This window comes from Leptinotarsa decemlineata, unplaced genomic scaffold, assembly GCF_025532065.1.
Source record: "Leptinotarsa decemlineata unplaced genomic scaffold, Ldec_3_MD MMD2_tig00026282_RagTag_RagTag, whole genome shotgun sequence".
Lineage (NCBI taxonomy): Eukaryota > Metazoa > Arthropoda > Insecta > Coleoptera > Chrysomelidae > Leptinotarsa > Leptinotarsa decemlineata.
This window is the reverse complement of record NW_027412668.1, coordinates 21,740,483-21,757,011: the sequence shown is the minus strand read 5'-3', so window position 1 is coordinate 21,757,011 and position 16,529 is coordinate 21,740,483. Positions and strand designations below refer to the sequence as shown.

Genomic DNA, 16,529 nt, shown 5'->3' with positions numbered 1-16,529 from the left:
CATCATTGGAAAGATAATTTTGTGCCCTTTCAAATGATATATCACTCGACCCCACTTTCCATTTAAAATTTTAGAGTTGTTACTCACCCTCGCTAGGGGGTTGAAGGCGCAGGTAGAAAAATACATCTAGAATGTGTCCCTCTCAAAAGCAAAATTGACCTGTCCGAGAATTTTTGCGTTAAGTTACAAAAAAAGGAGAAAAGCAAGGTGCATACTTTTCGTTGGACCACTCTGTATGTTACTTGCCACGAATCTTTCAAATGCAAAGTTGCCTGATTGTTTAACTTCAGCTTTCTGCGCTGAATTAGCTGGGTTAGTTGCTGTTTTTCCGTCGGGTATCTTCCACACGTACCTACAAAATGTTAGGTTCACATAAATTACTTTTGTGGTGGAAAAACATTTTTAACGACCTTCTTTGGGTATTTTCACCTTCCACAACCTGAAAAATATGGAAATTGTAATTAATGGAGAACCTTATACACGTGTAGAAAAGGCAAACTTTTCAGTTACTGCGTGAATTTGAAGTTTTTTTCACGAAGAAAAACTCCTATTCATCAGTTACTTGTCCTATTCAATAATTTTGTTTATCAAAAAAAAGAGCTAAGAAATTTTTCAATACTCATCTTTATATAATACTCAAATTTGCCTTCGTCTTCAGAAATGGACAAATTTCATATTCAAACGCAGTTTTACCTCTACTGATTAATTTTATTCACCAACTTTTTCGACAGATATCAAAGGAGTTTTTGAATTGTGGATTATATCAGTGTCGATCTCTGTCGATTTCTGGAACACTCGATGAAATATAAGGTAGTCTCTGATATTATTCTGTTACTAATCCGCCAATAACCATATTTTTCTCCAAAAGGGGTAGCCAAGTACTTTCCATTTCAAAAGAGCTGTTCGAAATACACTTCTCTCCAGATAAGATAATATACGCTGATTCTTTAAGTTTACGTCTCTTAGAGTGGGGTTCATTGGCAATCATTCTCATCCTGTTACATTCAACTCGATACTTACTGTCTGATTTCACAATGTGTTCTTACGTTTTTGATCCTGTTATTTGTCAATTTCTCGATGTTCATGCTCACGAACTTTCAATGGTCTCGAAGTTTCACATTCAGAAACTATCGAAAATAATGTGGACGAATTTGATATGGAGATTATTTTGCAACAAATGGGACACTTGCTCATTTTACAGTTGATGTGAGGAATATGTTGAATACTGTTTGTGAAGGACGAAGAATCGGAGCCGAAGATTTGTGGAACAGCCTCCAAAATCACCAGATCTAACACCTTCCGTTTTTTGTCTATGGGATTACTTAAAATCTGAAGTATTCGGAACTCAGTGGGCCCGCAATGCTATTATGTGGATTTTTAGGGAGATTGTCACCATTGACAATCTGAAAAAAATTAAAGTTTAAGTGGAGAACTGTTCACGTATGTGAAAAGGGCAAACTCTTATTTCAGCCGGATGTTACTACATACATCCAATGTTTTTTCGTACAGAAAATGCGCTGTTTGTCAGTAACTTGTCTTATTTTATTGTTTTGCGTTTTTTTAATTTCGGAGGATGAGAATCCTCTGGAAGATCAGGGGCTGATGTTATCACTGATGGAATCAACTGAAGTGTGTTGTGAATCATTTTTCCTGAAATTATGCTATTCATAGTTTGTTTGTGGATTCCTGAATCGAATATGAAACTGCTTATTACTCGGAAACGGTTAATTTGATTTCCAAAGTTAGGAGAGGAGAGCACTATTTAAGGTCGCAGTGTATATGAGTCGAGCACACGAGTGAAATTTTATGTTGCCATGAATTATTTGTGTGTCATTATCAAAATGTCATTTCTGTCAGTATCAACCAGAATTTTCATGATTGAATGAAGTCGAATCAAAATATATATTATTCATAATAGCAATGGATGGATCAGAAGGAGAAACAAAATTTGGGTTGAATGCGTATGAAAACGGTGATGCAAGTGATGAAGAAGAATCATCCGATGAAAATCCTTCGGATGAAGACTTGAAAAAAACAGAACAAAAAGAAGGAAAAACACAAACCAAAGGAAATGAACCGCCAAAGAATGAAAGAGTTCTTTCAGGTATATATTCGTAGTTTGATTCAAGTGTATAGGAGAGAAAATATAGTTTTGTTGGTGAAAAACATGCGTGTAAACAATGCAACGATCTTCATATGCTGCATATTCCAATAGCAGTCGAATTTGCCTATGCTTGATGAACACCATGATCAACGTGTTCAACAACACTTTATTTTGTGTTTTTCACCAATCTGTATTCCACTACAGGACCCGTTTCACAAAAGACCAATGATCGTTTTCTAATGAGCGTGAAAATAATCTATACTTCTACACTAATATAAATGTGAAAGTTTGTGAGGATGGATGTATGTATTATGTATGTGCGTATGCTTGTGGCTTTTTCACGCCTAAACAACTCAACAGATTTGGATGAAACTTTACATAAATACAGCTTATACATCAGAATAACATATAGGCTACAATTTGCAAAGGTTTCGTGAAATTTTGTTCATGATATAACGATGAGTATTGAGTCAGTCGGAAAAATTCTTACTCCTTCAGAGCTATCTTGACGTATGCTGCCTATACCTTTGGAGTTACATACAGATAATGTACCGTAAAATGGGGAATGTTCCTCCTGACGAAAATCAAGTAGTTTATAAAAGAGCTCTAAAACAACGCATTTTAAACTTATCATTTCAACCTTTTTCTTCAAATAATTATTTAAATTCTTGAGAAAGAGGAATGAAATAATGCATTCAACATTTAAAGGGATTTGTTTCTATTTCACCATTCGGCAACATCGGTTATAACTAATAAAGTTCAATGAATCGGTTACCTGTATGAGACAAACAAAGATGACATATTTCAGAGGCGTGCTATTCTGTTTACCTATGTTCCGAGTTCCGAAACATTCTGTGACATATGACATTTTGTGCACCTAACCTATCTTCCTTTATATAAATAAATAACAGAACAACTCTTGTTTATGTGGCTTGTGGAGGTGGTATTGAACTATAATTTATATTTTGCCTCAAATTTTGATTTATAAAGATAATGTTCCTTTTTTAAAGTAGAATATCTAGGTACGTATAAATTATTTCAACTTGATATACCTAGGCGATGTTGCCAATATGTGAATTAGAAACAAATCCCTTCAAAAATAAAACCCAACATTTGAAACATCAATTTGAATATTTTTCGAAGTGAATTTGAAAAACTCATGAATTAAACTCAACTTTATTTTTTTCAAACTTGCATTTGCTGTAATAACCCAAATTGAAGAACATTCCCCATTGTTTATCTTGAATAGTTCTACATAAAATTCAGCGATATCATATGTCTAGCTTTTATGTGGTAGCCACTACATGCAAAATTCTGAGCCATAAATAGAATTACAATGGACATTTCAGAATACCAGTCAATTTCTTATCAAAATTGAAAAAATTGTCATTTTAAGTATTTAATATAGTTAAACTTCGTCTATTACACTAAGTTATTTGGACGAATCGTTCAAAATTTATCACAATAAGATTAATTTGACGCAACGCAGTAAGCCATTACGCGACGCGTCTACTGTAAGACGACAGGGGACGATGCGCGGAAGTAAAGGGGTGGTCTGAACAATGAAGCGCCATCGCCGAGAACGTGACACAAAAGGGGGAAGACGCGTGAGAGCAGACGTCGTTGACGTTTGTTTTTCTTTCGTAATTTCTTTATAGGTAATATAATTCGATTCTCGAAGCTATTCATTACTTATTGCAGTTGACAAATTTTTATTTACTGTATTTTCAGAGTAAAAATATAAATTACTAGCTGTTGCCCGCTCTTATATTAACGTTCAGCCGCAGCTACTGAACCTAGAATTTTGAAATATTCAGGTAGGTTCTTTGTATAGCGTAAATAAGCATCAAGAAAGGAAATCAGGAATGTCCACCCCCAAGAGGGAAAATAGGGGTTCAAAGATTATATTGAATTTAGTCAGTTTTGAAGTTGGAAACCTGAAGTTTTGGGTAATAAAAAAATATTGTAATGTAGCAAATTAATAAATTAACTGTTTTAAATAAATTTATTTCCAAAAATAGTTCACTAAACACAAACCAATTTATTCATTACAACACTTAGCAACTATCGCTTAATTTATTTCCACTATTTGAATTTCTTGTTTAGCCGCTCGATTCATTTTCTGAACTGCCTTCTTGGGTCGGGAAGACGTGCTAATATCGGTAACGGTCCTTTCTAGAGTTGCGTAGTAGGTTCGGTACTAGAATTTTTCTGGCGATTCTCGACTGCATTCTTTCGCGGTGATGTCATGTGTTTGTTCGATGAGTCGGCCGGCGTACTGGTCAGGGGCGGCTTCAGATTCGTTATAGTAACTATTTGTTTAAAATGGTCTGTCAGGAAACTTAATGTGACAAAACAAATTCTACGTGGGCGAAGCCGCAAGCAACAACTAGTATCAGATAGGTGGAAAAAAATGTATTTGGAAATATGATTTTCGAATGTCTAGACATGCAGAGGCAGCAGCAATGGATGTCATTTCAAAAATTGAAACTGAAATTCTTGGCTCTTGATTTTGGATTTATATGAAGCATTTCATACTATAAATCATGATATATTGACCTTAGAACTATTAGAACTAAACAATTTTGGCATTAGAGGAAATATCTTCAATTGGTTTGTAAATTATATGAGTGATAGACAACAATTTGTTTTCATAAAAAATCAAAAAAGTTCAATGAGATTCATTTTGGGGTAGGTACCGCAAGGATCAGTTCTTGGTCCCCCTTTTGTTTGAAATACAATAACAAATTCACCTCTGAAGGGATCAGCTGAATCATTTGTTGATAATCTTTACAAAATTCATGATGATAAAACAGACAATAACAATGTCTGGTTGGCCACAAGCGAATGAGAAAACTCTAAATTAATAAAAAGCTCCGTATGTGAATGTTTCTATTATTAAATTCCTAGGATTATAAATTGATGAAAATTTATCGTAGGCACAACATATTGAAATTATTCAAGAAAAAATAGCACCCCCCACTAGTATTCCTCTTGAATTTTCGAAAAATATTTATTTTAGTCCTATATACTCACAACTGCATTGTCGTATTTCTATTTGGGGATCAGCCAATAAATGAGAATTTATTTTTGGACAATGAAGTATATTTATCTATCTATATTTATCTATAATATATATATACAACAAATTCTAAAGAAACTAATGATTCTAAAACTGCTCTGAAATCCAAAATTCAATTGAAAAAGTATTCAATGAATTAAATTGAAAATACAGAAATATATGTTTACCATATAGCTAGAATCATCGAAATATTTTTAAATTAAATATTGATAATTTGACATTCGAATGATAGCCCTCAATGATTATTCTGCTCATTTTTTCCTATTCAATTATTTATAATTGAATACATGTTAACTGCCCGTTTTGATTATTTGTGTTTTCTTGTTTCGTATTCCATTATATTTGTATCTTCAGTTAATTCAGCTAATCCCTATTCATGAATATTCAATGTTTCTTAAGATATTGAAGACAATTCAATATGCATCCTCTATGATTAGATAGACCAATTAAAGGTGCCTTCCTTAGGTTCAATTCAAATTTGCGGTAAGATCCACACAAACTGAAATAACTACTGTTTATGGGCTCTATAATAGAATTATCAATTTCTCCTGTGCTTCTCTTTGCGATGTGCCATAAAGATTAATGAAATTCCGCAGTAATATCTGAGCTCTTTCTTTCCCAGCTTTATTTTTTGCATCGCGATTATTGTACTCTCCAGAAGATGTGTCCCAGATACACAGTTTTCGTTGTTTGGCATGAGAACTGTTCGAAGCAATTTAATTGAAGTCAAGCCTAGATGATGAAATATTACCAAGTGATAGTTTTGGAGACACCGTCCCATATTTTTCATCTGAGGCAGATGAAACAGATTTTTAACGAAGATGTTTATCATTCCATCGCCGCTCTAACATTTCAATAACAGTTTTGTAGAACGATTTATCTTTTGCCTCAAGTTGCTCTTCACTCAGATGACGATCGTTTTGATTCCGGAGTGAACACGTCCTTTTGTTATCCTTACAATGTCAACTAACTCAGGCAACTTCATTTTTCGATCATTCAAAACGATTTTGTGGATTTTTTATGTTCTCTGGTGTTACTGCCTCATTTGAACGTCCACTGCGTTCTGCATCATCGGTGTCTCCACGACCACGTTTGAAGTCAACAAACCAACGTTTAATTGTTTTTCTGATAGACCGGAGTTTTTTTATATTTTCCAACCATTGCTTCTCTTGAACGGTATTTTTTCCCATCGAGAAGCAGTTTAAAATTGAAATTCGAAATTGTTTTTGGCCCATTGTTTTGAAAATAAAAACAGTAGTGTCACTCTCAGCACAATATCTCACAAAATTATGAGTAGAATATCATGAAATTTCAACAGATTTCTTCTGAAAGTGAGTACTAACTGAAAAATCAGTGAATGCGATTAGATTAGCGTCATCTATTTGTTAGGCCTGAGACTTTTCAGCCCATGTAGTGTAATAAAATTCCGTCAAACTTAAGAAGTCATAATTTTAATCAGTTCAAAATCAGAATGAAACAAAATTTCAAATTTTGATGTTTTACAGTGTAGGAAAATATTTATAAAATAATTTTTGGTATTATAGTTGTATATAATTATATGAGAAGAGAATGTTACTTGTTAATCTTGCTATTGAAGAATTCTTGTTTAATTTTTACGATATTGTTAGCTTCTTTGTGATATGACTTGTTTGTGCTATATTTATTTTTGTTATCCTGTTTTCTCTTTCAATTGTTTGAGTTTTCGTTTACTCATGAGTATGTGTAGATGTTTACAACCTAGTGTTGGAAATAAGACTGTTCATTTATATGACCTGCTACAAAAATTAGTATCGTAGTTAAATGAATTATGGTTATGTATGGTTAGATTAGGTCTAAAGTAAGTGGATATAATCGACCCTCCACCGCAAGGGTTTATTGTGGCTCAGACCTATTCACACTCGACCAAATAAACTCAGCTTCTTAACGAAGCCGATTAGTTTGTATGGTGAGTGGTCTTTCAGGTCAGATGTTAAAAGTACGGCTCTGCCGAACTCTAAAAACCTGATTCGGTCCCCAGCGGGGCAGGCACAAAGTATATACTCTGTTGTTTTGTCATTTTCCAAACAGAGGCGACACACACTGTCTTCCGACACTCCGAGTCTCTGCATATGATGTTTCAAATGACAGTGACCTGTAAGAAGGCCTGTTAGACATCGTAGTTCATCCACACTGTAGTCCAACTGTTTGGTATTGTATACGATGATTCAAATGACAGTGACCTGTAAGAAGGCCTGTTAGGCAACGTAGTTCATATCTACTGTAGTCAAACAATTGTTTGGTATCAAGCTTGGAAGAGTGAATAAACGCCTTGGAGTGAGCCAATCCTGGAAGGTTCTCCCAGAAGTCCATAAATCTTCTTGCCATCCAGGTGTTCAATGTTTGTTTGGCAAAGCCAAAAGCGATGCCAATGACAAGTTCTGGTCCGATGAAGCTGCTTGCAGCACCCTCCTTTGCAAGGGAGTCAGCAGCCTCATTGCCTTTCAGGCCAGTATGGCCAGAAATCCGGACCAGACACAATCTTTTAAGTCTTCCTATCGAGGAGAGTCGCTTTTGGCAATTTGCTATCAATGTAGACGTTGCTCGGTAGGAGCCAAGAGTTCCAACGCCGCATGACTGTCCGAAAATATTTTTATTGAGTTGTATATAAGGTTGGATTTTTCCAGTCTCTCTGAACACAATTCAATAGTGTAAATTTCCGCTTGAAATACAGTCGCATAGGTTCCTAGGCAGGTATAAATCTCTGTCCTGGGTCTGCGACTGAAAACACCTGCACCAGAACCGAAAGGTGTTTTTGATCCATCTGTGAACCAACAACTATCTGGTCTTAATATTTCCTTCTCCCGGAGGATCCAGTCCTCTCTACTCGGTGACAGTACTTTATAAGATAGTTCGTAGTTGACAGTTGGAGGCATAAGGTCAGAGGTCATTTCCAGAATGCTGTGTCAGCCAGCAGTCTGTTGCACTTTGCATTAAATTGATTTGTGTAATTGGCAATGTGCACAAGTCTGTATGCAGTCCATCTAGCTTCTCTCTCCAAAAAAATGTGGAGAGGAGGTAAATCTAGAAGGATCTTCATGGCCGCTGATGGTGTGGTACTGATGGCACCACTGATAGCCAGACAAGCCTGTATCTGTAAGCCAGAGAGCTTCGCCTCTGTGCCGCATTTTCTGTGAAGCCTTCGGTCACCAGGCAATTGCACCATAAATGATCATTGGTCTGACAACCATCACATACATCCAACGGATTTGTTTGGGAACCGAACCCCAAGTTTTACCACAAATCCTTCGACATGTCCATAAAGACAGTCTGGCTTTGTGTAAAACTTTTTCCAAGTGAGCGTTCCAGGTGAGTCTTTTATCAAGGACAATGCCGAGATATTTCACCTCAGTTCCAAATGGAATGACCTCACCATTGAGGGAAAGTGGCGTTAGATCGTCCAATTTTCTTCTCCCGGTGAAGGGGATTATCACAGTTTTGCTATGGAGTATAGCAGTGGGGTACATCCCTGTATTACATAATGCTTTCCTGAAAAAACAGAATACCTTTTTCAACCACTTGATCAAATTTCCACCAGGTTATCAGTATCATTTCATTCAGTACTTTACAATAAATACTGAGTAGTCATATTTATGTTACAGAGAGGATGCGTATGGGTTTAGTCAGTAGTTTTGTGGAAATCTTAAAAGCTATGTTGAAAGATATCAAATTCTCATGAGTTCATTATTTGAATTTCAAAGACATTGAGATTTCAACATTACCTTCTCATATAAAATGTGTATTTTATGTTACCGGTGAAGAAAATATCCATATTAATGGTTCTGTTCAGAAGTCTCTCCAAGATACCATAGAAGAAGGAGGTTTGGAAACGATCATAAGCAGTTCTTCCGTAAATCGAAGTTGGTCCGATAAAGAAAGAGGATCTGTAGAATCGGACATCAATAGTGAGTATACAGGAGTCTCTCAATAACTAAGGGTACAATTTTTGATTATGTAACCACAATACAAAATTCAGTTGACAAAATCAGAGACGAGATTATAGAACTGTTATTTTTGATAGAATGCTATAAATTATTGAGATACATGAAAACATACATTTTATAAATCCTGAATATGTTATCAAAAACGAATATTTTTAATATGCTAAAGTGACGTATGAAACTGAATTGTTTGAAGATTTGGAGCGATACCGTTTTTTCAAATCAATGTATTGTTATGAACCATAATAAAAAAGAACAAAATCCAGGCTAGTAGGCCGATAAAAGTGTGACGATAAAAGTTATATCGGGAAGTCTCAGTAACGAATTTTCACTACTTAGACTTCGGATTTCGCTCTCTAATCATGACTTCTGCCAAGTACCTGAATCTATGTTCTTGTTCTCCTCACATACTTCAGTTAATAGGTAGAATTCGAACCTTTGACGTAAAATGAATCTGATGAAAGCCTCTTGACGTGCGTTTCGCTAATTAGGTCAGAAGTTGACTTGAAACTAAATAGAACAAACTAAGGTTGAACTCTTTAAGTACAACTGGACAATGTTTTAGTCTTCTCCTGATGATGCCAACTTTGTTAATGAATCGTGTGTTGAAGGTCGGTACTTTTGTTTTGGTGTGGTGAGAACACTATCATTCGAATACTGTAGTATTTCGGAAGTTTCGATAACTAATCCACTGAATTTCATCTAGTAATTTGAAGTAGAAAGACTCGTAGCTAATTATGCCCTATGGCAGTGTGAAATACTAGATCAATGGAGGTTTAGAAGAAGTCAGCGCGATAAACAACTATCAAGCAGCGAAAAACCCTTCCTTTCCTTAGTAAAATTCAGTAGTTCGTGTTTGATATTTCGTAGATTTTGGTTTAGTGTTTTGGAGGTCTGATGTACTATGAGAGCGGACATTTGGGCGTAATAAACTGATTGAACTTCATTCTGCAGTTGACGTTAATGAAGTTTAAATCATCATCACTATTATTGTGAAAGTTATACATTGCTTTTCAGTAGTTTATGTTTGATATTTCGTAGATTTTGGTTCAGTGTTTGGAGATCTATTTTGTCATAAGAACAGACATTTTGGCGTAATAAACTGATTAAACTTCATTCTGCAGTTTACATTAATGAAGTCTAAATCATCATTACTATTATTGAGAAAGTTATTAATTGCTTTTCAGTAGTTCGTTTTTGATATTTCGTAGGTTTTGGTTGTGTTTCGGAGGTCTGATTTGCCATCACTATTATTGTGAAAGTTATAAATTGCTTTTCAGTAGTTTATGTTTGATATTTCATAAATTTTGGTTCAGTGTTTGGAGATCTGACGTGCCATAAGAACAGACATTTTGGCGTAATAAACTGATTAAACTTTATTCTGCAGTTGACATTAATGGAGTCTTAATCATCATTACTATTATTGAGAAAGTTATTAATTGCTTTTTAGTGGTTTGTGTTCGATTTTTCGTAGATTTTGGTTTAGTGATTTGGAGGTCTGATTACCATGAGAGCGGACATTTTGGCGTAATAAATTGATTGAACTTCATTCTGCAGTTGACGTTAATATAGTTTTTCCGTATTTCCGTATTTTTTATTTCTCTACTAGATAGGCTAAGAAGACGGCTTCGCTGAAATTTCCGTCTTTTGAGTCTACACCAGCTAAGGAAATTAGAATAAGAGGTGTCGTTCTGCTGAGCCAATTTTGTTGGTAACAATTCAATTGAAGCTTGTTTTGCAGCCTCTTTAATATCGTCAGGAACACACAATTCCTCACTATTGTTCTTCATTATGCAAGCGTTTGACACCAGCAAGAACTTCAAATGTGACTAAATAAAACGCATGAGCTGAAAACAATACTGTTTGTTGGTAACCAGGTGATTCGGCGTTACTTGACACGGCCACTTCACAGCAAATGCGATAACATGAAAATAGTTAACTGACAAGATATGTCAAAATGTGTTTTCATAGAAATATCAAATTTATGAATTTTTTATGAAGACAGGACAGTTGTACAAAAAACTTTATATGATATTTGTATTAAAAGTGAGTTTCATTTCGAGTTGTGATTGCCCAACTCTCTACGCTCGTTTCACTTACAAAATAAAACCTCACTTTTAACAATAATAAAATGAATATCAACAATTCTGGAGGCTGATTTCGTAAGCAGAAATGTTATTTTGCTATAACACATTAGAAAAATGACACAAGACTACAGAAATTTTTGCTTTGGGCTATTTTGAAGCCTACTTTGGAAATTTCAAATAAGACCTTGTCGGAGATTCTAGTGTATCCTCCTCGGTCCCACAGAAAAAACTTTCAATTTTTTTTATTCTATCAAAAAATAATATTTGTCCATTGGAAAATATGAAGAAAAAAATCAAATGTTATTTTTTACAAAAATAAACAAAGTCCAGCTAGCTGGACACCAGGGTCCAGTTTGACAATTATTATAGTTTTCTATGTGAGAAATCAGGAATACAAAACATCTTGAAAATGAAATTCATAAAAACATTGACGTTGTGGTTGAATACAAAGAAACACATTACATGTACTACATTGATATCAAGTTTTTTCTTTGCAGTTTTCGTTGCGACATCTCTTAAATTTATTTTTGTCTTCTACAGCACATATTGGTAAATGCTTGTTCGACTACTTCCTAACGTCAACTGGATGAATAGGTTTAGGCTCAGATGCGTTTTTTGATTGGAGATATCCCGGTGATACGTAATCAGTGTCAATTTGATTGCTTATTGGAGAATCTGCATCCATGGCCAGACATTCATCTATTTAAATTTTAAATGCCAGCAAATCCATGATGTTGCGATTGGAAACATCCAGAGATTTTTTATCTATTAGGTATTCTAAAACCAGGAATTAACAATTACCAAATCGATACAGTCAAAAATGAAACGGATTGGCCGTTTTTTTTGTTCTTTGTGATATTCTGTAGTAAGATATCATCCTGTCATTCAGATCGACCCCTCCCATTGCCCTATTGGCGAGATGTTGTTATGTATCGTTTGTTTATCTTGTCCCTACGTTGAATATCGATAATTGGCGAGCTTCCTTCTGACGAAGACAACATCAACACTGCTCTGTTGTCTATCCATTTGGTAAGTGAAAGTCGTCCATCACGCCTTACTATTTCTTGAAAAGCACCTCTACCCTCTTTCCTTAGATCCTTGTCAGACCGAATTATATTTTTGCCGAAGCAGGCTCTCTCTTATTCATGATAGTTCCAACTGCATGAATGTCTCTGTCATCCAATTACTCGAAGAGAGGACACGAAGTGAAATATCTATTCATGAAAATTATATGTTCAGGATTTACATTTTGAGTCAATCGTTTCACAACACTTCCACCAATATCTAATTCGGGTTCGGGTTTACCGGCAGGCCATGTGCTAGCAACTTGGTAAACGAAGAAATCCAAGACTAGTCCCTGAGGAGTAGCCAAAACAAAATTTTTCAAGCCTACTGGATCGGGCTTATTTTTCACGTACTGTTCGAGCAGTTAAACAACAGTAACAAAAATGTACTGGGGAAAATATTAAAAATGAAGTTCATTTTATATTCACCCTAATAATTCCTTCACTTCATTCATAACAAATATCAGGACCAAAAGTCAAAATTGCTACACTCATTTTATGTTTCTTTCTTGCATTTCAGAGGGTGGAATAGTCCAGCAATTTGACAGCTGCTGACGCAATTTTTGGTGCATTTCGTCGATTTATCCAAAATAGCACACTGTTGTGATAGTTTGAAAAGTTTGCAGAAAGTTATAGTGAATCACACCAGCCGCTGACCACCATACAGTAACCAAGGTCTTTTTTGGTGGGTTTTCGCCTTTGGGAAGTTCCTGGGTGGCTCGTCGCTGTCTAACCACTGTACTGAAAGTCTTCTATTGTCTTAGATGATCTACTTTTCATCACACGTAACGATCCGATTGAAAAAAGTATCGTTTTGGTTGTGTGAAGCGAAAGCAAAGAAGACCAGACCTCGAAACCTGACAATTTCTACTGGTTCTCCACCATCCCACGTACCATTTGTGGTGGATCAGTCACCATCGGGGTTTTTGAATCCTCATTCTGAATTACTGTAGGTCGACCACTTCGGGGCTCATCTTCGAGGGGGAAATCTTTGGATCGAAATTTCGCAAATCAACCTCGAATAGTTCTTTCTTTAACATTATTATTGCCATATTCTTGGTAAATTTTTTTGGCTGATATTTAGCTGCTTTTTTTAGCAATGAAATTTTTATACAATCATCCAGGAGTGTACCCATTTTAATTACATTTTAGTTCATTTAAAATAATTGACTAGGGGGACTCTCGGTTGCCCAGGGATAAGTAATTAAACAAGTGTGTATCGCTTAGAAGTTTCACTGGACTTATAAATTAATGGTTATGAGTTTTTCACTCAACATACTTACAAAAATTTTGCACGGATTTCAAATACACTCTGAGATATGAAAAAGGGAAATTATACAGAACCTAAAATTCATCAAATCGAATTATTGATGAACAAATCACTAGTTTGACACATCTACATTTGCCACTTCATGAATGGATTTTTACTATTCTCAACACGTCATTTCAGTTTGCATCTCGGACAGTAGACTACAAGATCTGAAAGAGAAGCTTACTATCAAACAGAGACTACAAAAATTATTTGGGGTTCACATAACTATGACTCAAAAGGAGTTTGACAATAAAATAAGGATTCTCTACAAATGTTGTCTGAAGAGTGTGAGAGATTTGCATGAACTTCATCTCAGGAGAATGATGGGTATGTATTTTTCTTAGTAAATAAAACTTCATAAATAAATAGAAGATTTATATATCTATGCAAGAAGTATGATTTTTCAGAGTCGTGAAAATTGATAATTTCATTTTAACGGAGATGCCTAATGTTCTAAATTGGCATAGTAATATTTTTTTCATTTTGTAAAATTCAAGGAAAGGAAAAACATTTATATTTAAAATATCTTTCTCAAGCGTTTCAATATTATACGTATGTATTGTAAAGCAGAACAAGTATTGTCAGCAGTTTTGTAAATTGTCTAGGGAAAATCCCACAATGAACTGGCATTGGAATACTTTATGAACTTTCATGAAATATCGGCCAATGTCATCACATAAGAGAATATATATTTTTTATAATTGAAGAGATGACTGTCAGCCCGAGTGAAATGATTGATGGCATTACAGTTGATGCTCAAAAAAGCATTCACACAGTTTTTCCAGGATATCTAAATTCCATCATACATTCATTTCATTCTATTTTATTTATTTATTCACTGTTCTACAGGTTTAACCCAGTTAGATATAAGTCAAATCACAATACAATACAATTACAATTACAATTAGTTATAAGATAAAAATAACACATATAGAATTAGCTCAAAGATGGAACGGTAAAAAATGTCGAGCTGACAACTTGGTGAATTGCTTTTGACACACATGTTATGCAAAGGTGAACGTTTCAGAATATTTGTACGTGGTGTTGGCAGATAAAAAAGAATAATCACTCTAGAGGTTGGTCTAGGTACATTGAAATAAAGTTTTTGCAGAATATGTGGGTCAATAATTAAACTATTAATCAGTTAAAAAAAATTGTAGAGTTACAATCACGACGGCAACTCAAGCTACTCATAGCATATCTAGCTAACAATGCATCATGGGGAAATCCATAGGGTGAATAGATATTGTCTGATCTATAGAAGAGAAGTTTTAGGAAATGACATTGTAGTAACTCAACTTTCTCTGTATACAATTGATGAGATGGATTCCAGATTATGGAAGCATATTCTAATTTTGATCTAACAAAAGCATAGTATAAGGTTTTCGATGTAGATGGATCCGCGAAATCTCTGCAGATCCGTGCAATAAATCCATACATTCAGTTTGCAGCAGACAGAATGGCTTCAATGTATGGTACGATGGAAAGTTTCGTGTCGAAAGTAACACCCAGATTCATGAATGTGTGAGGCCGTTGAAGTGGAATATCTTTTATTGAATATTGATATGAAAGTGAACGATTTTTCAGTGTGTACGCGTACGCTCGCGTTCAAAGGAAGATTATTGCGAAAACACCATTGCTCAACACGTTTCAGATTGAGGGAGAGTTGAAGACAGTCCTCGATGCCACTGATCTCAGAATATAATATTGGGTCATCCGCGTATATCAAACAGTTGATGTCAATGACCTCAACTATGTTGTTTACGAAGGCGTTAAAGAGAAGTGGAGCTAGGTTGCTTCCTTGTAGAACATCCGAGGTAGCTGCATATTCCACGGACTTGAAGCCATTGAATATAACATACTAACACCTGTCAGTGAAGTATGATACGAAAAGTTAGATCGTGGCAGAGAAAGCCGTACCTGAACATAGCAGTAAGCCGGGATCAAGTCTGTCAAACGCCTTAGAGAAGCCCGTACATGTGACATCAGTTTGGGATTTCCTATCACTGGTTATATTGGGTAACATTGAAAAGGTTAGTGATTGTCGAGCAACCTTTCATGAAACTATGTTGAAGTGGTGTAATTTGATTGTTCGAATGAGGATATAACACTTTGGCGAAGTTACATATCACTTATTTGGGTCTATAATTACCGACATCAAACTTGTCCCTTATTTATAAATTGGCCGAACTTTAGATAATTTCCATAGATCTGGGATGGTACTAGTTTTGATGCAGATATTTATCAATATTGTCAAAGGACGAGCCAAAACATGTGGATGATCTCTGACAATCAGTGCAGGGATGCTGTCGGGAGCTGTTGTCATTTTCGGTTTAATCTATTTCAAAGCAGCCAACACTTAATTTTCTTCAATGTAATGAATGTTCGAGACTTGTGAATATGGATGGTAATCGCTCAATTCGGTTGGAGAGCTGGTGATATATGATTTTGAGTAAAAATCAGCAAAGCTATCAAGAATATCTAAAGGGGTATCTAAAGATTGTTCTGCCTTGGACAATCTGTCTGAAATGCTGATAGAACCTTTTTTGTTATTTATATATGCTCAGAATTCATTTGAATTGTCTTTGATGTCATGTTCAGCGGATTTGTCAAATTTATAAAGTTAGATTTACCTCCAGGTATATCTGGAAGGAATTTAAGTGCGTCCTGTTTAATTTTATAGAAGTAATAAATAAATAAGGTGTAAGTTATAACAAGTTACAACTAGTGTTACAACATACACCACAGCGAGATTTTTTGAAATATCTTCTTTAAGAAAAATTGCTTGATGTAAAATTACAGTTAATTATAACCAAACTAAACAAATGCTAAATGTATTTGTATGAATCAATAGCTGCTGAACAATTTGTAATCCACGCTAAACAATTTTGTATAAACAAAAA

The 16,529-nt window shown here is 35.1% G+C and overlaps 1 protein-coding gene across 3 annotated transcripts in view; it reads left to right on the top strand.

Moving 5' to 3' along the window:
- The first annotated feature begins 1,823 nt into the window (after positions 1–1,823).
- LOC111504040 (uncharacterized) overlaps positions 1,824–16,529 on the top strand; it is a 50,323-nt gene continuing 35,617 nt past the window's right edge. For 2 of the 3 annotated variants that reach the window (XM_074180053.1, XM_074180051.1), the window contains exons 1-3: positions 1,825–2,104; positions 8,984–9,127; positions 13,765–13,953. In XM_074180053.1, coding sequence (XP_074036154.1) covers positions 1,921–2,104; positions 8,984–9,127; positions 13,765–13,953 — 517 coding nt within the window. In that variant the 5' untranslated portion in view covers positions 1,825–1,920. Of the gene's footprint in view, positions 2,105–8,983; positions 9,128–13,764; positions 13,954–16,529 lie in introns of all 3 variants that reach the window. The other variant, XM_074180052.1, reaches the window with a different exon arrangement.